The 23,351-nt window shown below is 44.8% G+C and overlaps 2 protein-coding genes across 3 annotated transcripts; both read right to left on the bottom strand.

Moving 5' to 3' along the window:
- Positions 1-398: 398 nt before the first annotated feature.
- On the bottom strand, positions 399-5,423 carry bcl2l10 (BCL2 like 10). The gene is made up of 3 exons (XM_041894945.2): positions 5,175-5,423; positions 3,579-4,043; positions 399-1,944 (listed from the first exon to the last, which is right to left on the bottom strand). Exons 1-3 carry the CDS (start codon positions 5,316-5,318, stop codon positions 1,822-1,824), a joined length of 732 nt encoding a protein of 243 aa, XP_041750879.1. The 5' UTR covers positions 5,319-5,423; the 3' UTR covers positions 399-1,821.
- Positions 5,424-5,428: 5 nt separating this feature from the next.
- Positions 5,429-22,812, bottom strand: gnb5b (guanine nucleotide binding protein (G protein), beta 5b). Of its 2 annotated transcripts, XM_041894925.2 has the most exons (13): positions 22,707-22,812; positions 20,416-20,565; positions 19,352-19,463; positions 18,922-19,058; positions 18,191-18,232; positions 17,951-18,027; positions 17,680-17,812; positions 8,559-8,702; positions 8,257-8,348; positions 7,939-7,987; positions 7,289-7,385; positions 6,461-6,627; positions 5,429-5,938 (listed from the first exon to the last, which is right to left on the bottom strand). In XM_041894925.2, the coding sequence occupies exons 2-13, from the start codon at positions 20,539-20,541 to the stop codon at positions 5,927-5,929; spliced, it is 1,188 nt and encodes a 395-aa protein (XP_041750859.1). In that variant the 5' UTR covers positions 20,542-20,565; positions 22,707-22,812; the 3' UTR covers positions 5,429-5,926. The 2 variants fall into 2 exon arrangements, with proteins under 2 accessions (XP_041750859.1, XP_041750868.1); XM_041894934.2 differs by lacking the exons at positions 20,416-20,565; positions 22,707-22,812 and adding an exon at positions 19,669-19,774.
- Between the last annotated feature and the right edge of the window lie 539 nt (positions 22,813-23,351).

Below are 23,351 nucleotides of genomic sequence, written 5' to 3'. Positions count from 1 at the left end.
CAAAGTGCTGAGTTCCATTAGATGTGCGTGTGTCTAAAATAGCGGTAGCTGCATTTGTGTAACAGGATACAAGTCAGCGCTTTTATTTCTGACGATTCTGAGAAGCGTATCGGAGAGACAAGATGTGGAGCACAAGGCCTGCCTCGACAAGACTATGATGGGGGAGGAGAGGGGCAGTGTGTAGGCTGATAAACACACACACACAAACTAAGCACTTAAGTGACAGTAACAAGAACAGAGCACTCAAAAGGAGTCCTGATGCCATAGTGGAGTGTGTGTGTCGTGGTTTACATGGGGTGTGTCAAAGTAAAACCAAAAGGACTCCTGGGATATCAGTGTCTTCACTATCCTGCAGTCTCACTCACTCTGTTTTAACAAAAGACAGAACTGTAACTCAATGATTGCAACTTTTTATTTAGAAAAAGACATAAATAAATAAAAGTAATGCCCTGTAGGGAATAGGGTGCCATTTGGGATGCAGTCCATGTCTAGTTAATTGGTCTAAGGTGAGGCAGACATGATGTCTGTAATATCATATCACACTGTAGCACCACTGTCTGTAAAGCCCTGAAAGACATTACACACCATCTCAGAGACAGAGACAGAAACATACATAGACATACCAAGGATATTCAACTGCAGGCCTGGAGGACCTAAACACTTCTGGTTTTCATTCTCTCCTTCTAATCAGAGACGGGAGGCGGGATGTATGTAGGCTCTCTGGCCAATCAGTGACAATCAATTACCAGGTAGAAAATAATCAAGCAGTACTGTGGACTGCCGGGCCTGGAGTAGAATAACCCTGTTGTAAACCATAGATGTTTAACATGACGAGACAGAGAAAATAGGTCAAAACTAAAAATTAACAATGAAATCTGCCAAGTGTCAATTCAAAGATGGCCACTGTTTACATTTTTATTTCATATAAATATAATATATTAATGTATATGTTTATTACACTAAAAAAGGCTTCTTGCCACACACACACACACACATTTGAAGTAGAAAGGCAAGAGACATTAATACATTTAAGTCAGGACACTAAACCAATGGACAAAATGATGGGGTTCGTCCCAAATGGCACCCCATTCCTATATAGGGCAGGGATATTGAAATCTGGACCACCAGGCCAGTTCAACTGTTCATTTTCATTCTTCCCCTCTTACTAGGGACGGCTTTAGACCTGAGACACCAGTTGGGTGCAATTATTTATCAGGTAGAACAGAAAACCAGGACTACTTGGAAACTTCAGGCTTGGATACCCCTGATATAAGGAAGAAGTCGCCATTAGGGAAGCGGCCATCAACATCAAAATGGTCATCTTTGTAGCTGCACGGTCGAACAGAATGCTACCAACCATAGTGGTCCAGTTGTGGTCAACACAACATGTGGTCCCTGTGCGCTCGCTTTGACAAAATACAACATTTTAATAACATAACAGGGGAAAGATATGCAAACTAATAATATTCACATACTCCATCATTTCAGAAGGCATTTAGTTTGTTGTGTTACAATCTCCAGGTATGACTGAATAATAGAGTTGGTAATAGTTGAAGGTATTACTGCGGGGCTGAAAGATGTGGAAACATTCAGTTGATGGTTGAACGAATGAAACAACTAAACCATGTAATGGAATCCTGCTTCAATGTGACATAATTCACCGGGGGTGAAGGGGGACATGTCCCAACCACTATTCTCTCTCTCCCCCCTCCATTTTCAAGACACTGTTTCGCCCCTGTTGTGACACCATTTAACCCATTAAAGACCTACCACACTGTCATTACTTTGAAATGAGACTGATGATGCAGCAGGTGCTGTGTGTTAGCGGACCAGGAGGAAGGTTAACCCTGCGATGCCCATGCCAGCGGCAGCAAACAGAGCAGTCTTCATGGACAAGTCCTGTTTCACCTCTCTTGCTGTGTGGAAGAACTTACAGAAGCCCTCCTAGAAGAGAGCGGAGAGGGTTAGGGTTAGATCCATATATTTTATTGAACACGTACGTATTCAAGGCACAACAGTGTATCAAAGGACCAGGCTAGAGGTCAAAATAAGGAAGTCAAGAAAGTGTTTTAGTTCAATACTGCTCAAAAAGCCCCATTTCCTCTCATGTTTTCAGACAGAGACAGCTGCCTGTGGACAGTCCCTAGTCCCTGCTATAACAGACCTGCGTTGTGATTAGTAAGGCCCATTTCAAAATGTGGTTGTGTTCATCAGTCTAGTTGATGTACTGATCCAGACCCAGGTGGTTGTGTTCATCTGTCTATTTGATGTACTGATCCAGACCCAGGTGGTTGTGTTCGTCTGTCCTTATTTTGTTGTACTGATCCAGACTAGTATTAATGATTGTTGTGTTCTTGGAGGTCACTAGAGTGTTACGTTAGAGACAGTACATATGGCTGTTGGGACCAGCTGGCTAGAGGGGGGTGTGGTTAATTCACAAAAGCAGTCAACAAATGGAGCTGCAGCTGTGCTTGTTGCTACCCCAGTTCTTCACAGCACTACAGTCCTATGTTGTTTTGGAGTACCCCAGTAACCCCACTACCCCTGATCCACTTTATATGACTATACTGGCTGTGTGGCTACCTTGTACAAACCCTCCTCTTTTAAGTGACAGGTAGATCTCTGACCTCTCAGACTACCTGGGTTTATAATCCACACCACAGTAAAACCCCTGAGTGTATTGACATGTATAATCTACTGTGACACACTTATAACATCCTACTGATATGTAACACATTACAAATCAAAGACCCATTTCTAATAAGCATTAAAAAAAAACCTTAGGGCCAGTTTCCCAGACACAGATCAATCATTTTCTAATGGGAATTCTCCATTGAACTTGCTCTTTAGTCCAGAACTAGGCCTATATTTAACCTTTACAGTCATTTAAGTCATTTAGTAGACGCTCTTATCCAGAGCGACTTACAGGAGGAATTAAGGTTAAGTGCCTTGCTCAAGGGCACAGACTTTTCACCTAGTCGTCTCGGGGGATTCGAACAAGCGACCTTCCCGTTACTGGCCCAACACTCTTAACCGCTAGGTTACCTGCCGCCCCTAGACTTAATCTGTGTCCAGGAAACTGTCCCCCAATATTGTCACATTTCGTGTAGCATAAAAAGCCTGTGTGTTGAACAGTCATTCCTGGGTTAGACCTGAACATCATCTTGGTAGCACAGACACACATTCCAGACATTCTTGGCTGACGCCACTCTCTAATTGACATAAACACAGCAAGCAGCAGCCACATAGCAAGAAGCCACAAGGTGTCTGAATCATAGACATTATTATGACAATATAGAATGTGTCTGAATCATAGACATTATCATGACAATATAGAATGTGTCTGAATCATAGACATTATCATGACAATATAGAATGTGTCTGAATCATAGACATTATTATGACTATAGAATGTATCATTGTCCAACTGCTTCTTTTAACTTGACAGAGAGGACTAGTGCTGCTGATATGAGCCCAGATTCCCATATCTAATTCCCACCAGCTTAGTCAATTATCCTGTGTGTGTGTGCATGTGTCCATAAGCGCATGTGTGTGTGATGCTCACTGCTCAAACCTACCCAGCCTTTGTTCTGCAGCATCCAGTCACTCTTCTCTTCTCCTAGGTAGTCTGCTATGGTCTCCGCCAGCGCCCTGCAGCTCTCCTTCCCCCCCAGCCCCATCCCATTCCCCTGGTCAGTGTCCTCTCCCTGTAGTTCTCTGACCAGCACCCCAGTGAAGGTGAACAGAGAGACCACCCTCCCCCAGTTCATCTGTCCGTCTCCCACCAGCTCCTCCATCACCCTCCTCAGACAGGTGCAGGGGTCCGGCCCGCACTGGCACAGGAAGCTGTGTGCCAGGGTGTGGAAGCGGGCCTGGTGCTGGGCCTCCATGTCCCGGGCCAGGCGTCGCATGGCTGCAGCCGATTCGCTGGGAGGAGGAGGGGGCGGGGCTTTCTGGGACCCACTGGCAGGGACGATACTGCAGACAGACAGGTAGTCCTCTGCTACAGCCAGGGTTTCTTTCCACAGCCCGCATGACATGGTCTACAGGAAGATATACATTATCATCACATACAGTTAATACATTATCTATAGCCTATATATCAGAAAGGTCTTCTGCTACAACCACCGATTTTCTCACAGCCAGCATGACATGGTATATACAGGAAACATTATCAATACATTATGCTCAAACATGACCAGTACATTATCACATGCAGTACATTTTTCCCACCCTGTACTACAGGGTCTAGACTCAAAAGGAAACATCATCAATATTCATATAGTTAGGCCTAAAGGTAAGATATTATACAGCAGGCTTCTTTCCACAACCCATCCAACATGGTCTATTGGAAACAACCTCAATCTAACCCCAAGAGGTGACATCCTGTGTGCAATACCAAGAAGAGGCTTGTATTCAAAAGAAAAACAAAGCTAAGTTTCCCAATGAGCTGCATAGACCACATAGCAATATGATGCAAGCAGCACAGTGACTTGAGGTTAACATGTAATGTCTAGTCTGAGGCCTGCTTGAACTAATCAGTAGGTAGAAAGGTAAACCGTTGGTTAGCTAAATAACTGGCTATGTGAGCAAGCCAGTAAAGTCTAACTTAAGAGCCCTTGCAGGCTGGAATGATTCAGGACGTGTCATGAAGGAAACAAGGTTGTAGCTAGAGCTAATACGTTAGCTAGCTACTGTATAAAGCCAACTGAATTGACTTGAAAACGGACATCTTTGTACTTGCTAGCTTGACTGTCAAATCGCAGGCAAATCATCACACAATGATAAATCGCAATCTAGCTACTGTAGCCAGCTAAGTTAGATATCTAGCTAACGTTAAGTGGTTGGATTGTTTTACATTTTTTTGTCAACATCAACATTGGAAAATAGACAACCAGTCTTGGTTTGGATATGAGTAAGAAAGCCTTCTCGCGAACGTTAGCCGTTTCTGGCTAGCAGCTGATAGCTAACTAGCGTAGCTGGATCTGTCAATGAATATTGACACACAAAGGACCAGAGAAACCGGGGAAGCGAACAACGTCAGTATATCAAACCGCATCGATCCATTCACTCAAAGTTTATAAAACCGAAGCTTTACTAACGTATACAAGAATAGTTGGAGTTGAAGAAAAAAATATGTAGAATAGGTAGAAAAAGGTTTTTCAAAATCTCACCCTCCCAGCGATCAGACTGCTTTCTCCAAGTACAAACGGAAGAAGGAAGATCGCTGTCGTCAACGGTATTTCCCCCTCACCAGCCTCTCGCCATTCTTTATACTGTCGGTTCCGCCTCACCAAGAACGTCACAAAAAATGGCATTTCCCTGAATTGTATTTTCTTCCGCTAGAAGAGAATCAGATGTAATGGAAATACCACAGTCTCCATACTATCATCATAACCATAGCATAAAACACACTTTTAACACACCATTCATCAATCATTTAAATAACATGTATTTATTTCACAAGAAGAACACTATGATTACAAATTAACAATATTTCAAACACTCCCTCTTTCTCCCTCTCTGGCTAACCACAGTCTATGGTCTGATTGTATATAACAGTAGTATTGCACTTTCGATCTGAGCGATTGTTAGACTCTGGGCAGACTGACTGACTGGTAAACTACAGACTGTGAAGCAGGTAACAGGGGTTTAAAGGGGGACTAGGGTGTATAAACATTGACCTGATGAGCATTTGGTATAGTCCAACTTCAATCAAATAAATAGTTTCTGGGAGCCAAACCTAGATAGTTTATTATTGTGTGTGTGTAACTTAATAGAGTTTCTATAGGCAGACTCTTTCTGCGGCAGTGTGTGCTCCAGGGGCACTCTGGGTCTACTGGTCACATGACTCTGGTCCTGACCCTTAACCTCTGACCCCTGACTTCCAGCGGTTCGGTCTCGCTCTGATGACATCACAGCAGCTCTAGGCCCATATCTGTTAGAGAAAGAGCACAGAACATCAGTAAATCACATTGTATTCATTAAGACATTTGAACAACAACACAAAAAGTACATTACAGTAACCCGGTCTAGACCCCAAAGAGCAAGCAGCAGCATAGTGGCAACGAAAAACTCCCTGGAAGGAAGAAACCTTGATAGGAGTCAGATTTTTGGGGAGATGGAGAATCCTAAAATGCTAAAATGACTAAAATGTCAAATGTAAGTGAGATCACCAGAGGGAACACTAATGCTGTGTTACTGTACTTCCACAGACATTAATGAAGAACAACTACTACAGTATCTCTCAGTGGGTGGTTTCCATGTCATATATTGTGGCTACAGAGGAAAACAGAAGTATGTACTAGATTATTGTGATGTGGGGATTATCTGATGCATGACTCTGCAGAACCAGGGTTTACCACAAACTCTCCCCCTCTCTCTAGCCCATAAGGTGTTGTCCCTCCTTGTTTCATCTCCCTTCCGACCCCCCTACCCCTCTCTCTCTCTCGTGTCTCACCCGTAGAGTGTTGTCCCAGGACCCAGAGCAGAAAGCGGTTCCATCAGGAGAGACTCTGAGTGAGCTGACTCTGTTTTCATGACCAAACAGGATGGCTACTCTGGTCCCCTTCAGGACGTCCCACACGTTGATGGTGTAGTCATTATAGCCAGCAAACAACAGACGACCTGAGAGAGAGAGAGAGAGAGAGAGAGAGATTCTAGAATATTAGCTAGAGGATATCACAGAACAGATTTATTACAGTTTAAAGTGCATTTGACAGAGGCTAATAGAATGAATAATAAATCAGCTCTAAATTCCATGGAATACAGTGGGTGGTCAAATGTAGCAAAACTCCAGATGGCAGAGTGGATTAAATTCCCCATCTTGGCTGAAGTATGATCTCTATCACAAGTTTGATAATTAACTTTAATCTTTATACAGCCATATAAAAACAAAATACTTTGTACCGCTACAATCATATAACACACAGAGAATTAACGTTTTTTGGGGGTATAATCCAGTCTCGGCCTACACACAAAATCAGATAAGATCAAATAAAATCCCTTCACGGTTATCAAGGCCATGGCAGTATATCTATTGCATCATCACACCCGGTAAGAAAGAAAGTGAAAGAGGCAAAGTGAAGATGGGAAAGTATTGCCTGGGACAACAACATCCAATAATAACAGCACAACAACACCAGTAAATGTCCAACAGCATAATTGTAAATCTGTTCACGATCGGGGGACCAATGCATGTTTAGTTGACTCTAGTCTCTGTTTAGAGGAAGCTAATAAAAATAGGTATTATTTGTCAAATAGTTGATGACTTTTGTCCACATCTTACCACTAAGAGAGAAGTCAACACTGGCGGCTCCAAATATGATGCTGTCTTTGGAGTAGATGGACACCTCACGATCAGCCCTGAGATCAAACAGACGGCACTGGAACACACACACACAATCAATGGGACATTAAAAAATATATTTATTTTTTAACCCATCACATGCTAGTTTAATTCTGTGTTGTGAACTCAAAGGCCCGGCATTTTTCCTCATGAGAGACAATAAAGTCACATTGTATTTTCCCATGAGGTACAATAAAGTTATATTGTAATGTATTGCATTTTTGCTCCTTGGCCCGAATAACACTTCTCAAAACAATACAAACCTGTGTAGTAATGTAAAACAGTGGGATGCTTTGACACATGTACTGTATGATGTGGTCAAAGAAAAGAGTGGTCTTTGACCAGTGACATCACAGTAAGATAACATAATCTCTCTGAGATAATCGATTAAATCAATGGTGTTATTGAGACAGACTGTCCGACTGCCACACACAACACACAGAATCACATCAAAGGTAAATCATCTCTCAAGTGTCACCATATTCCCTTTATAGTGCACTACCTTTGATTACAGCTTTTTAGTGGCAACTATGTGGCTTTGCTCAAGAGTAGTGTACTAAGTAGGGTGTATAAGTGTGTTATAAACTCACTGTAGAGTCGTCAGAAGCAGAGGCAAAAGCATCGCCACTGGGGTAGTACCTGGAGAGAGAAAGAGAGCGAGCGAGAGTGAGAAAGAGAGAGAAGAGAGAGAGCGAGAAAGAGAGAGAGAGAGCGAGCAAGAGAGCGCGAGAGAGAGAAAGAGAGAGAGTGAGAGGACTAAAGAGGATGACATGGGCACTAAGCTGTATGAAGGGTTAGGTTTAGGGTCGATGGATGCTGTACTGTAGAGATTATGTGGATACTATAAAGATAGGAGATCTGTAGACAGTGAGGCTGTATAAAGGGTTGATGTGGATCCTGCTACTTACTTGACACAGTTGATGTCAGAGTCGTGGGTATCAAACGACTGGACGTTCTGCCCTGAGCGCAAGTCCCAAACGTTAGCCTTCTTATCAGAACCCTGGAACGAACACACAGACAGGTTAGGGGAGGGGGGAGAGAGAGAGAGAGAGAGAGAGAGACAGAAAGAGAGAGAGAGAGAGAGAGACAGAAAGAGAGAGAGAGAGAGAGACAGAAAGAGAGAGAGAGAGACAGAAAGAGAGAGAGAGAGAGAGACAGAAAGAGAGAGAGACAGACAGACAGAGAGACAGACAGACAGACAGACAGAGACCCCGGAGACGAAGGTGTTTCCAGTCTCAGAGGGGGCGAGGTCCAGAGTGAGGACATCAGCAGAGTGACCGTGGAAACTCTGCAACAGCTGACCACTCTCCACGTCCCACAGCGCACTGGTACCGTCACCACTGGACGTCAGGATCTACACATACGCACGCATGCAACGCGCACACATGCACGCATGGACACACACGCACAAGCAAACACACAAACAGTTTGTCAGAATACTGAAACACACACTATGATGTATTCCTAAACATGGGGCAATGTGTGATCCTCCTACCCTTTTGTGGTAGTTTGGGGTAATATAACTACAGTGCCTTGCAAAAGTATTCATCGCCCTTGGCGTTTTCCTATTTTGTTGCATTACAACCTGTAATTTAAATGGATTTTTATTTGGATTTAATGTAAAATGGGCAAACACAAAATAGTCAAAATCGGTGAAGTGAAATGAAAAAAATAACTCCAGTCTCGGCCTACACACGAAATCAGATAAGATCAAATAAAATCCCTTCACGGTTATCAAGGCCATGGCAGTATATCTATTGCATCATCACACCCGGTAAGAAAGAAAGTGAAAGAGGCAAAGTGAAGATGGGAAAGTATTGCCTGGGACAACAACATCCAATAATAACAGCACAACAACACCAGTAAATGTCCAACAGCATAATTGTAAATCTGTTCACGATCGGGGGACCAATGCATGTTTAGTTGACTCTAGTCTCTGTTTAGAGGAAGCTAATAAAAATAGGTATTATTTGTCAAATAGTTGATGACTTTTGTCCACATCTTACCACTAAGAGAGAAGTCAACACTGTAATTTAAATGGATTTTTATTTGGATTTAATGTAAAATGGGCAAACACAAAATAGTCAAAATCGGTGAAGTGAAATGAAAAAAATAACTTATTTAAAAAAATTCAAAAAAATAAATAACGCAAAAGTGGTGCGTGCATATGTACAGTGAGGGAAAAAAGTATTTGATCCCCTGCTGATTTTGCACGTTTGCCCACTGACAAAGAAATGATCAGTCTATAATTAATGGTAGGTTTATTTGAACAGTGAGAGACAGAAAAACGCATATCCAAAATCGTATAAATTGATTTGCATTTTAATGAGGGAAATAAGTATTTGACCCCCTCTCAATCAGAATGATTTCTGGCTTCCAGGTGTCTTTTATACAGTGTGATGTCACGAGAGGCTGTGTCCTGGAGGGACGTTACATCCCCCTGAGGTGGCTGCAAACCCAGACAGCTATGGCTCCATCTGCTGGTATGGTCGGGAACTCCACCCCTCTATGGCCAATCTTCCCACGCAGCTGAAACAAATGAGGAGCTGATGAGCTGAAGTTTTGGAAAGGGAAGAGACAGTCTCCAACCTGGGCTCTCTGGAGGACAAGAGTGCTGCACGTCCACTTCCATGAGGAATATAAGGATTTGGAGATACTTACCTTTGGGAAATACTCACCTTTGGATATATGCACCTGTGGAAATACGTGAGAGACATTTGGAAGGACTTTTTTGCTGGGTTGGCCACTAGCTGCAACGTGGACTACAGTAAGGCTGGGGAAAAGTTATCTGAGCGAGTGAGAATTATGACTTTGGATGTGGAAGAGACATCCCTGAACTGTTAACCCTTAAAGAGCCACAAGAGAACAGAATTTTGTTATATTTTCGTTAATTTCCCAAGACCTATAATAAAATCCTTGTTTTGTTTGAACCTTGTCTCCTTGCACTACTTGAGCAATCCCGCTGAAAGCTGTGTAGCCTCTCGTGACGTCACAGATGGTGGAGAATACGGGCACGCTCAAGCGTTAATAGTGCATGTCAGAGGAGGATACCGAAGGTTTGATCACCCAGTTTTCCAAGTTGGCCGTAGGCTCCCCGCCGACTGAAATGGAGGACATATTGAAAGCCCTTGTTGCTGGCCAGCAAGCCCAGATGCAAGCAAACGTGGCTCTCTTGGAGGAGCAAAAGAAAGCCAACCTTCTGAAGGCAGAGGAATTGCAGTTGCAGAGACAGAGGGTGGTCCAAAATACCCGCCCAATAAAGGCAAGTGACTTTATATCTAAGATGGGAGCTACCGATGACATTGAGGCATACCTGCATGCATTTGAGGCCACGGCCACTAGGGAAGCCTGGCCCAAGCAACAGTGGGTTGGTCTGTTAGCCCCCTTTCTAACCGGGAATCGCTGAATGCTGTCCGGGACCTGGGCCCTGACCAGGTTACTGACTATGATGCCCTGAAGTCTGAGATCCTCAGCAGATATGGACTCACAAAGTTTGGTATGGCCCAGCGCTTTCACAGCTGGACCTTCCAACCAGACCAACCTCCTCGGGCGCAGATGCATGAACTTGTCCGAATCGCAAGGAAATGGCTGGATCCGCAGAGGAATACAGCAGCGGCGGTGGTGGAGGCCGTTGTGGTGGATCGTTACCTACGCGCCCCTGCCTTATGAGGCAAAACGGTTCATCAGTCAACAGGCCTTGACCACGGCTGATCTGACCGTGGAAGCTGTGGAAAAGTACCAGGCCACAGCGGAGATGCTGAATGCTTCCCGAAAAGACCCCAGGAGTGCGGCCCCACCACAAATGGGAAGAACCCGTCCAAAGGACCCCCAAGGTCTCGAACCCAGCCATGTCAGGACTTATCCCGGCTCCAGGGGGAGCCAGAAACCAGGCGGGTCCAAGAAGAGTACACCAGGAGGGGGAAACTCGACAGTGTTACCGGTGTGGGGAGATGGGACATATCTCCTGGCAGTGTGGGAAACCAGCCGATGAACCTATGCCCACTGCGGAGTCCTCCAGCTCAGCACCCACACACCGTTTTGCCTCGCTCTTGGGAGTCGTAGATGGCGGCCCAGATCGACCCCCCACCTGCCCGGTAACTGTGAATCACCATGATGTGGAGGCCTTACTGGATTCTGGTAGCCGGGCCACCCTGGTGCGTAAGAATTTGGTGGGCCCAACGTGTCTGACCCCGGGGAAAGTCCTCCCAGTTTCCTGTGTCCATGGGGACACCAGAGAATACCCCATTACTGAACTTACAATGACCAGCACACGGGGAACCATACACACGACGGCGGGGTGGTTGATTCCCTCCCCGTCCCTGTCCTAATTGGACGAGACTGCCCAGCCTTTTACCCACTCTGGAGAGAGTCTCAGGAGAGGATAACCCGAGTACCTCGGAAACGGAGAGGCAAGACTCATCCTGGGAAGGCTCCGGTGCAATCCTCCGAGTTACTCACTCCCGCCCGGGCTCTGATAGGGATGGCAGGTGCCCAGACCGACACAGAGACGGAGCTACAGAATCTGGACAAAGAACTGTCTGGTCTGAAGGGGACCGCTGAGAGGTATCGTTTGTTAAAGCAACAGTTAGACATGAAGACAGAAGAGTTAGATATCCTCCAGGCTAAACTCCAACAGAGCTCCTTCCCTAAGCAACAGGAGGAGCTGGAGAGGCTGCGCAGGACCATCGAGGAGTGTGAGGAGACCCTGCGCAGTAGTAAGGAGGTCCAGAAGAAGGCAGAGGAGAAGTACAAGGTGTTGGAGAACAAGATGAAGAATGCGGAGGCAGAGAGAGAGAAGGAACTGAAAGCTGTTCAACAGAAGCTAAACTCTGCTAAAACCAAGGCTGATGCGTTCAGTAAGAAACTCAAGGAGAGACAACAGGAGGCTGAGTCCCTGGTCCTAGAGTTGGAGGAGTTGAAGAGAGAGCAGTCTGGCAAGCACCACGGCAATGCGGACGCCCTCTCCCGGCGTGATGCCTTCTTCGCTGCCTTTACCCGACGAGGACGTCGGTCCCGAGGAGGGGGATGTGTGATGTCACGAGAGGCTGTGTCCTGGAGGGACGTTACATCCCCCTGAGGTGGCTGCAAACCCAGACAGCTATGGCTCCATCTGCTGGTATGGTCGGGAACTCCACCCCTCTATGGCCAATCTTCCCACGCAGCTGAAACAAATGAGGAGCTGATGAGCTGAAGTTTTGGAAAGGGAAGAGACAGTCTCCAACCTGGGCTCTCTGGAGGACAAGAGTGCTGCACGTCCACTTCCATGAGGAATATAAGGATTTGGAGATACTTACCTTTGGGAAATACTCACCTTTGGATATATGCACCTGTGGAAATACGTGAGAGACATTTGGAAGGACTTTTTGCTGGGTTGGCCACTAGCTGCAACGTGGACTACAGTAAGGCTGGGGAAAAGTTATCTGAGCGAGTGAGAATTATGACTTTGGATGTGGAAGAGACATCCCTGAACTGTTAACCCTTAAAGAGCCACAAGAGAACAGAATTTTGTTATATTTTCGTTAATTTCCCAAGACCTATAATAAAATCCTTGTTTTGTTTGAACCTTGTCTCCTTGCACTACTTGAGCAATCCCGCTGAAAGCTGTGTAGCCTCTCGTGACGTCACAACAGGTATTAAACTGAGATTAGGAGCACACTCTTAAAGGGAGTGCTCCTAATCTCAGCTTGTTACCTGTATAAAAGACACCTGTCCACAGAAGCAATCAATCAATCAGATTCCAAACTCTCCACCATGGCCAAGACCAAAGAGCTCTCCAAGGATGTCAGGGACAAGATTGTAGACCTACACAAGGCTGGAATGGGCTACAAGACCATCGCCAAGCAGCTTGGTGAGAAGGTGACAACAGTTGGTGGGTGATTATTCGCAAATGGAAGAAACACAAAATAACTGTCAATCTCCCTCGGCCTGGGGCTCCATGCAAGATCTCATCTCGTGGAGTTGCAATGATCAAGAGAACGGTGAGGAATCAGCCCAGAACTACATGGGAGGATCTTGTCAATGATCTCACGGCAGCTGGGACCATAGTCACCAAGAAAATAATTGGTAACACACTACGCCGTGAAGGACTGAAATCCTGCAGCGCCCGGAAGGTCCCCCTGCTCAAGAAAGCACATATACAGGGCCGTCTGAAGTTTGCCAATGAACATCTGAATGATTCAGAGGAGAACTGGGTGAAAGTGTTGTGGTCAGATGAGACCAAAATCGAGCTCTTTGGCATCAACTCAACTCGCCGTGTTTGGAGGAGGAGGAATGCTGCCTATGACCCCAAGAACACCATCCCCACCGTCAAACATGGAGGTGGAAACATTATGCTTTGGGGGTGTTTTTCTGCTAAGGGAACAGGACAACTTCACCACATCAAAGGGACGATGGACAGGGCCATGTACCGTCAAATCTTGGGTGAGAACCTCCTTCCCTCAGCCAGGGCATTGAAAATGGGTCGTGGATGGGTATTCCAGCATGACAATGACCCAAAACACACGGCCAAGGCAATAAAGGAGTGGCTCAAGAAGAAGCACATTAAGGTCCTGGAGTGGCCTAGCCAGTCTCCAGAACTTTATCCCATAGAAAAACTGTGGAGGGAGCTGAAGGTTCGAGTTGCCAAACGTCAGCCTCGAAACCTTAATGACTTGGAGAAGATCTGCAAAGAGGAGTGGAACAAAATCCCTCCTGAGATGTGTGCAAACCTGGTGGTCAACTACAAGAAACGTCTGACCTCTGTGATTGCCAACAGGGGTTTTGCCACCAAATACTAAGTAATGTTTTGCAGAGGGGTCAAATACTTATTTCCCTCATTAAAATGCAAATAAATTTATAACATTTTTGACATACTTTTTCCCCTCACTGTATTCACCCCCTTTGCTATGAAGCCCCTAAATAAGATCTGGTGCAACCAATTACCTTCAGAAGTCACATAATTAGTTAAATAAAGTCCACCTGTGTGCAATCTAAGTGTCACATGATCTGTCACATAATCTCAGTATATATACACACACCTGTTCTGAAAGGCCCCAGAGTCTGCAACACCACTAAGCAAGGGGCACCACCAAGCAAGCGGCACAATGAAGACCAAGGAACTCTCCAAACAGGTCAGGGACAAAGTTGTGGAGAAGTACAGATCAGGGTTGGGTTATAAAAAAATATCAGACACTTTGAACATCCCACGGAGCACCATTAAATCCATTATTAAAAAATGGAAATAATATGGCACCACAACAAACCTGCCAAGAGAGGGCCGCCTACCAAAACTCACGGACCAGGCAAGGAGGGCATTAATCAGAGAGGCAACAGAGACCAAATATAACCCTGAAGGAGCTGCAAAGCTCCACAGCGGAGATTGGAGTATCTGTCCATAGGACTACTTTAAGCTGTACAAAAAAATAAGCAAACACATTTAGTGTTCGCCAAAAGGCATGTGGGAGACTCCCCAAACATATGGAAGAAGGTACTCTGGTCAGATGAGACTAAAATTGAGCTTTTTGGCCATCAAGGAAAACGCTATGTCTGGCGCAAACCCAACACCTCTCATCACCCCGAGAACACCATCCCCATTGTGGTGGCAGCATCATGCTGTGGGGATGTTTTTCATCGGCAGGGACTGGGAAACTGGTCAGAATTGAAGGAATGATGGATGGCGCTAAATACAGGGAAATTCTTGAGGGAAACCTGTTTCAGTCTTCCAGAGATTTGAGACTGGGACGGAGGTTCACCTTCCAGCAGGACAATGACCCTAAGCATACTGCTAAAGCAACACTCGAGTGGTTTAAGAGGACACATTTAAATGTCTTGGAATGGCCTAGTCAAAGCTCAGACCTTAATCTAATTGAGAATCTGTGGTATGACTTAAAGATTGCTGTACACCAGCGGAACTCATCCAACTTGAAGGAGCTGGAGCAGTTTTGCCTTGAAGAATGGGCAAAAATCCCAGTGGCTAGATGTGCCTAGCTTATAGAGACATTCCCCAAGAGACTTGCAGCTGTAATTGCTGCAAAAGGTGGCTCTACAAAGTATTGACTTTGTGTGGGGGGGTGAATAGTTATGCACGCTCAAGTTCTGTTTTTTTGTCTTATTTGTTTCACAATAAAATATATTTTGCATCTTCAAAGTGGTAGGCATATTGTGTAAATCAAATGATACAAACCCCCAAAAAATCAATTTAAATTCCAGGTTGTAAGGCAACAAAATAGGAAAAATGCCAAGGGGGGTGAATACTTTCGCAAGCCACTGTAATCTATGTCCATTCCACAGAGCTTAACTACTGGGGTGTACCCAGCTAGCGTACAACGTTCTGAGAACCATATGTTTCTTAGAGCTTGGTGAGAGAGTGGTTGTCCTATGGTTATTTTGCATACAACCTTCCCACAACTTTCTTGGAACGGTGCAGGATAGTTGCTTGGCTTTGAACATTCTCAGCACATTTAAGGAACTTAACAAAAAAATTATATTTTCTTGGTATTTCATTACTTTAACAGAAAGTTTCCTAAAAGTTCAAACATGGTTGCATTTCATTTCAATTTTGGTAATGTTCTTGACATTGGGAATGTTCTCAAATAGTTCTGAGAACGTTAAGAAACAACGTTCTTCTGTGGGAATTTCAGTACTTCAGCATAACGTTTCCTACAGGTTTCCTTATTGGTTCTATTTAAAGTAATGTTCTCAAATTGTTCAGAGAACGTTAATAAAACTTTCCATAAAAACCACCAGAAAACTTTTGTAACATTCAGAGAACATGCTAAGAATGTTATTCAAAAACATATACATTCTGTTCTTAGCATCAACAAAACTCTCTCTATCCTCTTGTTAATTGTGTTCAGGTGTTTTGGCCGCGCCCATTAATTGGCCACACCTGATCTTAATGAGTGCTTGTTTCCTTTGAAATGGGGTCTGTTTGAATAGACACAAATTAACAGCTTTGTATGTGTGAAACAACATGGCATGCTAGCGCCATCCTGGTGGTGCAGTGGACTAATTCCATGGACAGAGAACAGAAGATTATAGGTTCAATTCTCACTGATGCCGTGTCACACAAAATAAATGTATTTGCTTGATTAATGCCTAAGGAAATTAATTTCCAAGTGTCCATTCATGCTTGGACGTCAAAAAAGTTAACCCAAAATAAGCTAGCAGTGTTATTAAACGTCTTATTGAAACATTCAGAGGAAGTTATTCAAAAACCTCCAAATAACCTATAATTAAGTTCGAATTATAATAATAATGTATATTCTCAGAGTGTTAATAAAACCTCCCAGGAAAACGTTCAAGGAACCAAAGTAAAACATTCTCACAACCTCCCTGCAACCTAAAAATGAACATTCCCAGAACAGGACACATTTTTATTTCTGTTCTCAAAACGTTGACATTTTTTCAGTTTTAACGGTCAGGAAATGTATGGCTTCATTCTCACAACCAATGTGAAACCAAAATCACATGTTCCCACAACTTCCAAGGAACCAAATGTGCTAACTGTATATTCACTAGGAAGCAAACAGAACCAAACGGAAGATATGAAACATCCCCCTGTCAGTCAGAAAAGATATGAAACATCCCCATCAGACAATAAAGATATGAAACTGAGACTGAACTGAGACTGACTGGGACAATGTAGTCTCAACTCTCCACAGCCCTGTGCTTTATTCCTGTTAGAGGAGAGGAGATGTGTCTGTCTCTGTGTGTTTCCTGTATTATATTACAGCTTCCTCTTTACAGGTCCCTCTCCTCACAGATGTGGCACTTAAAACTCTTGACCACTTCTATCTCTTCCTCTACATCTCCTCCACTCTTTCTTTCTCTCTCGAGAGAGCGCAAGCTTGACACACACACAGGCAAACACACAAACACCACCCCACGTTCACCCCGTCCACACGCACACAGGCAGCAACAGCCACTAACAGACCCCAGTACATTAGGTAGACAGATATTGTGAGCGTGTGCCCGTAGGTATGAGTTTTCAGCTCTGACAGATAAAGGCCTCTTAATGTCTAGTAATACACTCATAATGGAGGGCCATCTCTCTCTCTCATCACCTTCTCTCTCATCACCCTCTCCTCTCCTCTTCCTCATCCCCCTATCATTCTCAACAGTTCCTCTCTGTCTAGCAGAGATGAATTATTAACAGCCTTATATCCTCCATCTAATATTACCTTCCCTCTATTCCTCCCTCTCTCTATCCATTCTCACCTCCTTGTTCTGAAAATCTCAAATCGATTTCCTTCTCCCTCTCTCCTCGTTGTGTTGTGTGCGCCTGTGTCTGAGTGTGTTTGTGTCTGTGTGTGTGCGTGTGTGGGTGTGCGTTCATGTGTCTAGTCCCTAACCTGCATGTCAGAGTTGGTGAATGTGCAGCCGGACAGGTAGTTGGTGTGCATGGCAACCGACTTCTTCTTAGCCGCCAAGTTCTCGTCCTTGTCCAATGAGAGAGGGTACACCGAACACTTATTATCCAATCCCCTGTCAGACAGAGAGACAGACAGAGGAGAGAGATATTTGTTGGCCTTTACTTTAACATCAAGCCCTCAAGCCAATACTTTAGCATCAAGCCAATACTTTTCTTGGGGCTAAGGGGTTAAAGGTCAGAGTCAGACCCACCCACAGGCGATGGCACAGCCAGAGGGGGCGTAGGCACACGCCATCACCCACGTAGTCGGCATGGTCACTGCATGTTCCTAGAACACATTGTGCATATACATTAACGTAAATAAGCACACTCACTCCACTCTCTAGTGTTAATGGAACTATGCTCTTAGCAGCCTGGTTAAGACTGCTCCACCATGGGACTGGATTAGGCAGCCATTAGCGCACTCACACACTCAGGCTGCTTTTACTAACCTTATTGGTGGTGAAAGCATCCCACACGATAACCTTCCCATCCTGGTAGACAGAAGACAAGGAAAAGAAGCATACAGATCACATGGACATACAGGGAGAGATTACCATTAAATGCCTGGTGAGAATAACATGTTCAGTGTGTCTGAGAATGGAGGAGGCAGGGAGGGAGGGAGAAATGAAGAAGGGAGGTGGGAGGGAGGAAGAGGGGAGGTGGGAGGGATGAATGAAGACGGGAGGAGGGAAGAAGGGAGGGAGGAATGAAGACGGGAGGAGAGAGGGGGAGGAGGGAAGAAGGGAGGGAGGAATGAAGACGGGAGGAGAGAGGGGGAGGAGGGAAGAAGGGAGGGAGGAATGAAGAGGGGAGGAGAGAGGGAGAGGAGGGAAGAAGGGAGGGAGGAATGAAGAGGGGAGGAGAGAGGGAGAGGAGGGGAGGAGAGAGGGAGAGGAGGGAAGAAGGGAGGGAGGAATGAAGAGGGGAGGAGGGAGGAATAAATAAGGGATGAGGGAGGGGGGAGGAGGGAAGAGTAATGGATGAAAGTTGGGTGTCAGGGAGTTCAGCGCCATGGACAGGGCTGTGACTAAAACACACTAATTACAGTAGAATAGAAGGAGGATGGAAGGTTAGAGGGAGAGGGGGAGAGGGTGGAGAGGGAGGAGAGAAAGGGGAGGGAGAATAGGGGGAGAGGGGAGCTGTTCAGGCCTAAAGTTTGGGATAGCGTGTGTATGTATACCTGTGAGGAGCTGACAATGCGTCGTTTGTCTTTGCACCAGTCCATACAGAGCACCTTGTTGCCATGGCCCTTCAGTGTCCTCCTAGTCTTCATGTTTAACTCACCCAGAGCTTCTGCCTTCTCAGCTACCTTCTCCACTACACACACACACAGTTAAAAACTCCAGTAATGACAATTAATTGTCGTGTAAATTAATAAATAGGATCTTTTTTGATCACCCTGTTGCAGGAGAACCTTCCTGCAATGCACTATATTAACTATATTCTGGTAGCATATCTAATGCGGTTTCATAGCCACGGGCAAATCTCTGCAATAATGGACCTTACATATCGGATATAATAACAGTTTCAGCGCAACATGTTTGGGGTACAGTCGGTAAACATTTAGCGCATCGCGAGGCCCCTCTCCCTCCCTCCCATTAAACACTCACACTCCACATCGTGCAGCTTCTTCCGCTCCTCCTCGAGCTTCTTCCTCAGCGTCTCGCTCTCCGCCTTCAGCGACTTCAGAGTTTCGCCGCTCGCAAGGCCCTGGCACGCCATCTTTAGAGGAGAGGAGGAACAAAAGAAGGGAACCGGGGAAAGGAAAGAAAAGGGACCGGCAAGACCATGTTTTTAGTCGCGCACTGGCTGCGCCTGTCAAGGCGGCTGTCTGCTTTCCTACAGCTGGGGCGTATTCATTACGCCAATTCTGTTGCAAAACGTTTCTTAAACGGAAGCAAACGGAACGAAACGGAGAGAGACCTACCTGAATTTGTCCAATATAAACTCTCGTTTTACTTCCAAAACGTTACGTTTTGCAACTGTTTGGACTAATGAATATGCCCCTGATGCTGCTGCCGCGCTGACGTTCTCCTTCTCTCCCCCTCTTTCCCTGTCTCTTCTCTCACTTGGTCTCAGGCAAGTCTCTACCTCTTTCTCTCTCTCCCTCTTTCTATATCTGTCTTTCTCGCCCCAGAGATGCCACTATGACTGTCTTTGGTAGTAATTTCACTAAATATAGCCTAATTTTTTCTCTAATAATATTAATTTAAACACTTTACAGGAAAAGCACAGTTTCCTTATTTTATTGAACCACATTGCAATGAGTTTACTTGTTGAAATGTATGTGTTTTCCCTTTAAAAAGTGTATTTGCACCTATAGTAGGCCTATTGCTGTTTAGAGAAGTGAAAGACAAGGTTGCTATCAGTGTGGATGAGCTGCCAGAGAGAAGGGAGTACAGATAAGATGAGGTGGTGAATTCATCCAGGCATGGTGTGAGTGTGTATGTGTGTGCGTTCTGAAAGAGGCTCTCTGCTACTGTATATCAGACAGATAGGGAGGCTGCATTCTCAGAGGGGGCCCTCTCCAACCCCCTAAAAATACATAACGAATCTCAAATCTACCCCTAACCCCTGGGCATTTGTGAAGATCTTAAAGGATTGTATAGGTCCTGGATGGAGCAGTTAGATGGGTTAGACTCAGAGGTTAGAGGTCAGGGGTTAAGGGACGTACAATCTCCATGCATAGTGAGCAGTAGTTGATGGGTTCAGTCTTGATGTACAGGTTCATCAAGGGGCGGTTCTCCGAGCAGCTATCACACGGCCCGAAGGTGATGGCCACAAACGTCTGGTCACACATGGCTGCAGCTGGTTAACCACACACCTGTATAGGGGAGAAGAGGAACACAACGTTAACATTCAGGTATGAGAGATAACACACACACACACACTGTTATCGATTCACCTGAAGGAAGCATTGCTATTTTGTGTGTGTGAGTGAGAAAGAGAAAAAGAGATGGAGAGAGAGAATGTGTGTATGTGTGAGTCAGTTAGAGAGAGATAGTGAATAAGAGACAGAGCGAGAGGAGAGAATGAGAGAGAGGGAGTGAGTGTGTGTGTAGGTGTGTGTGTGCTGCCAATTGTATTGAGGATAAGCAGTGGGTAATCTCTCTCCTGCCTGATCCTGCTCAGAGAAGGAGAGAGCAGTAGGCCTATTTTGGGAGACGCACACACACACACACACACTTGGATGTAAATTATTACACATTGTGTATAATGGTTGGGATAGGTAACTGCCACTGATAGTGATAGTCTGGGGAATGAATCATAGACACACAGAGCTGGATATGGACCTGCAATATACACACTGTAGAAATAGAACAGATATATAATGACCTGCAATATACACACTGTAGAAATAGAACAGATATATAATGACCTGCAATATACACACTGTAGAAATAGAACAGATAGATAACCACAATCTGATACAGACAAATACTGTATAAATACATTGTTGGCTGTAACAGATACAAAAGGGTGGAGATATACACACTGTAGAATTATACAACAGGTGTGTCTAATCCTGAATGCTGATTGGTTAAAACCGCATTCCAGTCGGTGTCTATTCCACAAATTGCCACCGGCTAAATCTGATGTTAAAATGCCTATTTACTCTGTTCCATCTGACTGCGCAATCAACTGTCTCCGCAATCAATTGTCTCATCAGCCCAACCAGGCAACTTATAAACTTGATCTCCACTATAAAAAGCATCTAGACATTATCTCACATTTCTTTTAGACTAACATTTCGTTTTCAACAGCGGAGATTTGTAAAAAAGTGTTAAACAAATCAGAATATTATTTATATTTTATATTCTTCAAAGTAGCCACCCTTTGCCTTGATGACAGCTTTGCACACTCTTGGCATTCTCTCAACCAGCTTAATGAGGAATGCTTTTCCAACAGTTTATTGGTAAAATTGCCCTTACACAGCCTGGAGGTGTGTTTTGGGTCATTGTCCTGTTGAAAAACAAATGATAGTCCCACTAAGCGCAAACCAGATGGGAGTGGCGCAGTGGTCTAAGGCACTGCATCGCAGTGCTAGCTGTGCCACTAGAGATCCTGGTTCGAATCCAGGCTCTGTCGTAGCCGGCCACGACTGGGAGACCCATGGGGCGGCGCACAATTTGCCCAGCGTCGTCCAGGGTAGGGGAGGGAATGGCCGGCAGGGATGTATCTCAGTTGGTAGAGCATGGCGTTTGCAACGCCAGGGTTGTCGGTTCGATTCCCACGGGGGGCCAGTATAAAGAATTAAATGTATGCACTCACTAACTGTAAGTCGCTCTGGATAAGAGCGTCTGCTAAATGACTAAAATGTAAAAAAAATGTAAATGTAGCCATGCTGGTTAAGTGTGCCTTGAATTCTAAATAAATCACAGACAGTGTCACCAGCAAAGCACCCCCACACCATCACACCTCCTCCATGCTTCACGGTGGGAACCACACATGCGGAGATCATCCGTTCACCTACTCTGCATCTCACAAAGACACGGCGGTTGGAACCAAAAATCTCAAATTTGGACTCATCAGACCAAAGGACAGATTTCCACTTGTCTAATGTCCATTGCTCGTGTTTCTTGGCCCAAGCAAGTCTCTTCTTCTTATTGGTGTCCTGTAGTAGTGGTTTCTTGGCAGCAATTCGACCATGTAGGCCTGATTCAGGCAGTCTCCTCTGAACAGTTGATGTTGAGATGTATCTGTTACTTGAACCCTGTGAAGCATTTATTTGGGCTGCAATCTGAGGTGCAGTTATCTCTAATGAATTTATCCTCTGAAGCAGAGGTAACTCATGAGAGCTAGTTTCATCATAGCGCTTCATGGTTTTTGCAACTGCACTTGAAGAAACTTTAAAAGTTCTTGACATTTTCTGGATTGACTGACCTTAAAAAAGAAATAGTTTACCAACTGTTTCCAACACAACTGCATGACATCAAGATAACAAACATATAATATAGTTCTTACCTAGTGAGGGAAGTTGGTCTGTCTGTCAGACGGTATGCTATCCTGAGGAGAGTGTTTTCCTAGGTTAGTTAGAGGATTGGAGGCCAGGGACAGAGAGGGAACACTAAGCTACTTACCAAGGGCTTTGACCACGCCACAGTAATACCCTCAGGTACACAGACCAGGGCTACGTCCCAAATGGCACCATATCCCCTATAAAGTGCACTTCTTATGTCCAGAACCCTATGGCCTGGTCAAAAGTAGTGTCCTGGTCAAAAGTAGTGTCCTGGTCAAAAGTAGTGCACTACAAAGGGAATAGAGTGCCATTTGGGGCGAAGCCCAGGGTATTAGGACTGGGTAGAAGCTGTCCGTAATCACTGGTCCAAGGTCAGATTGTTTCTCATTCTCTAATGGCAAATGTTATTGTTGGTGGTAAAGGTTATCTGATCCTAGATATGTTGTTAATAAGGGCTGTATTACCTGTTCAGACCTGTCAGCTAGTCACTGGACGGTCTGAAGGCAGAAATAGTTAACGTTATAACGTATTCAATATTAACTGTTTAACATTAGGTTTTAAACTTAAAAGCTAAAATTCCATGGCAGAATGTTTATAAGTAATACAATATTATAATAACTGCTATATTTTCATAACCCATTCATGACCAC

The sequence above is a fragment of the Coregonus clupeaformis genome, chromosome 1, assembly GCF_020615455.1.
Source record: "Coregonus clupeaformis isolate EN_2021a chromosome 1, ASM2061545v1, whole genome shotgun sequence".
NCBI classification, from domain to species: domain Eukaryota; kingdom Metazoa; phylum Chordata; class Actinopteri; order Salmoniformes; family Salmonidae; genus Coregonus; species Coregonus clupeaformis.
This window is presented reverse-complemented; position numbering and strand designations above follow the sequence as displayed.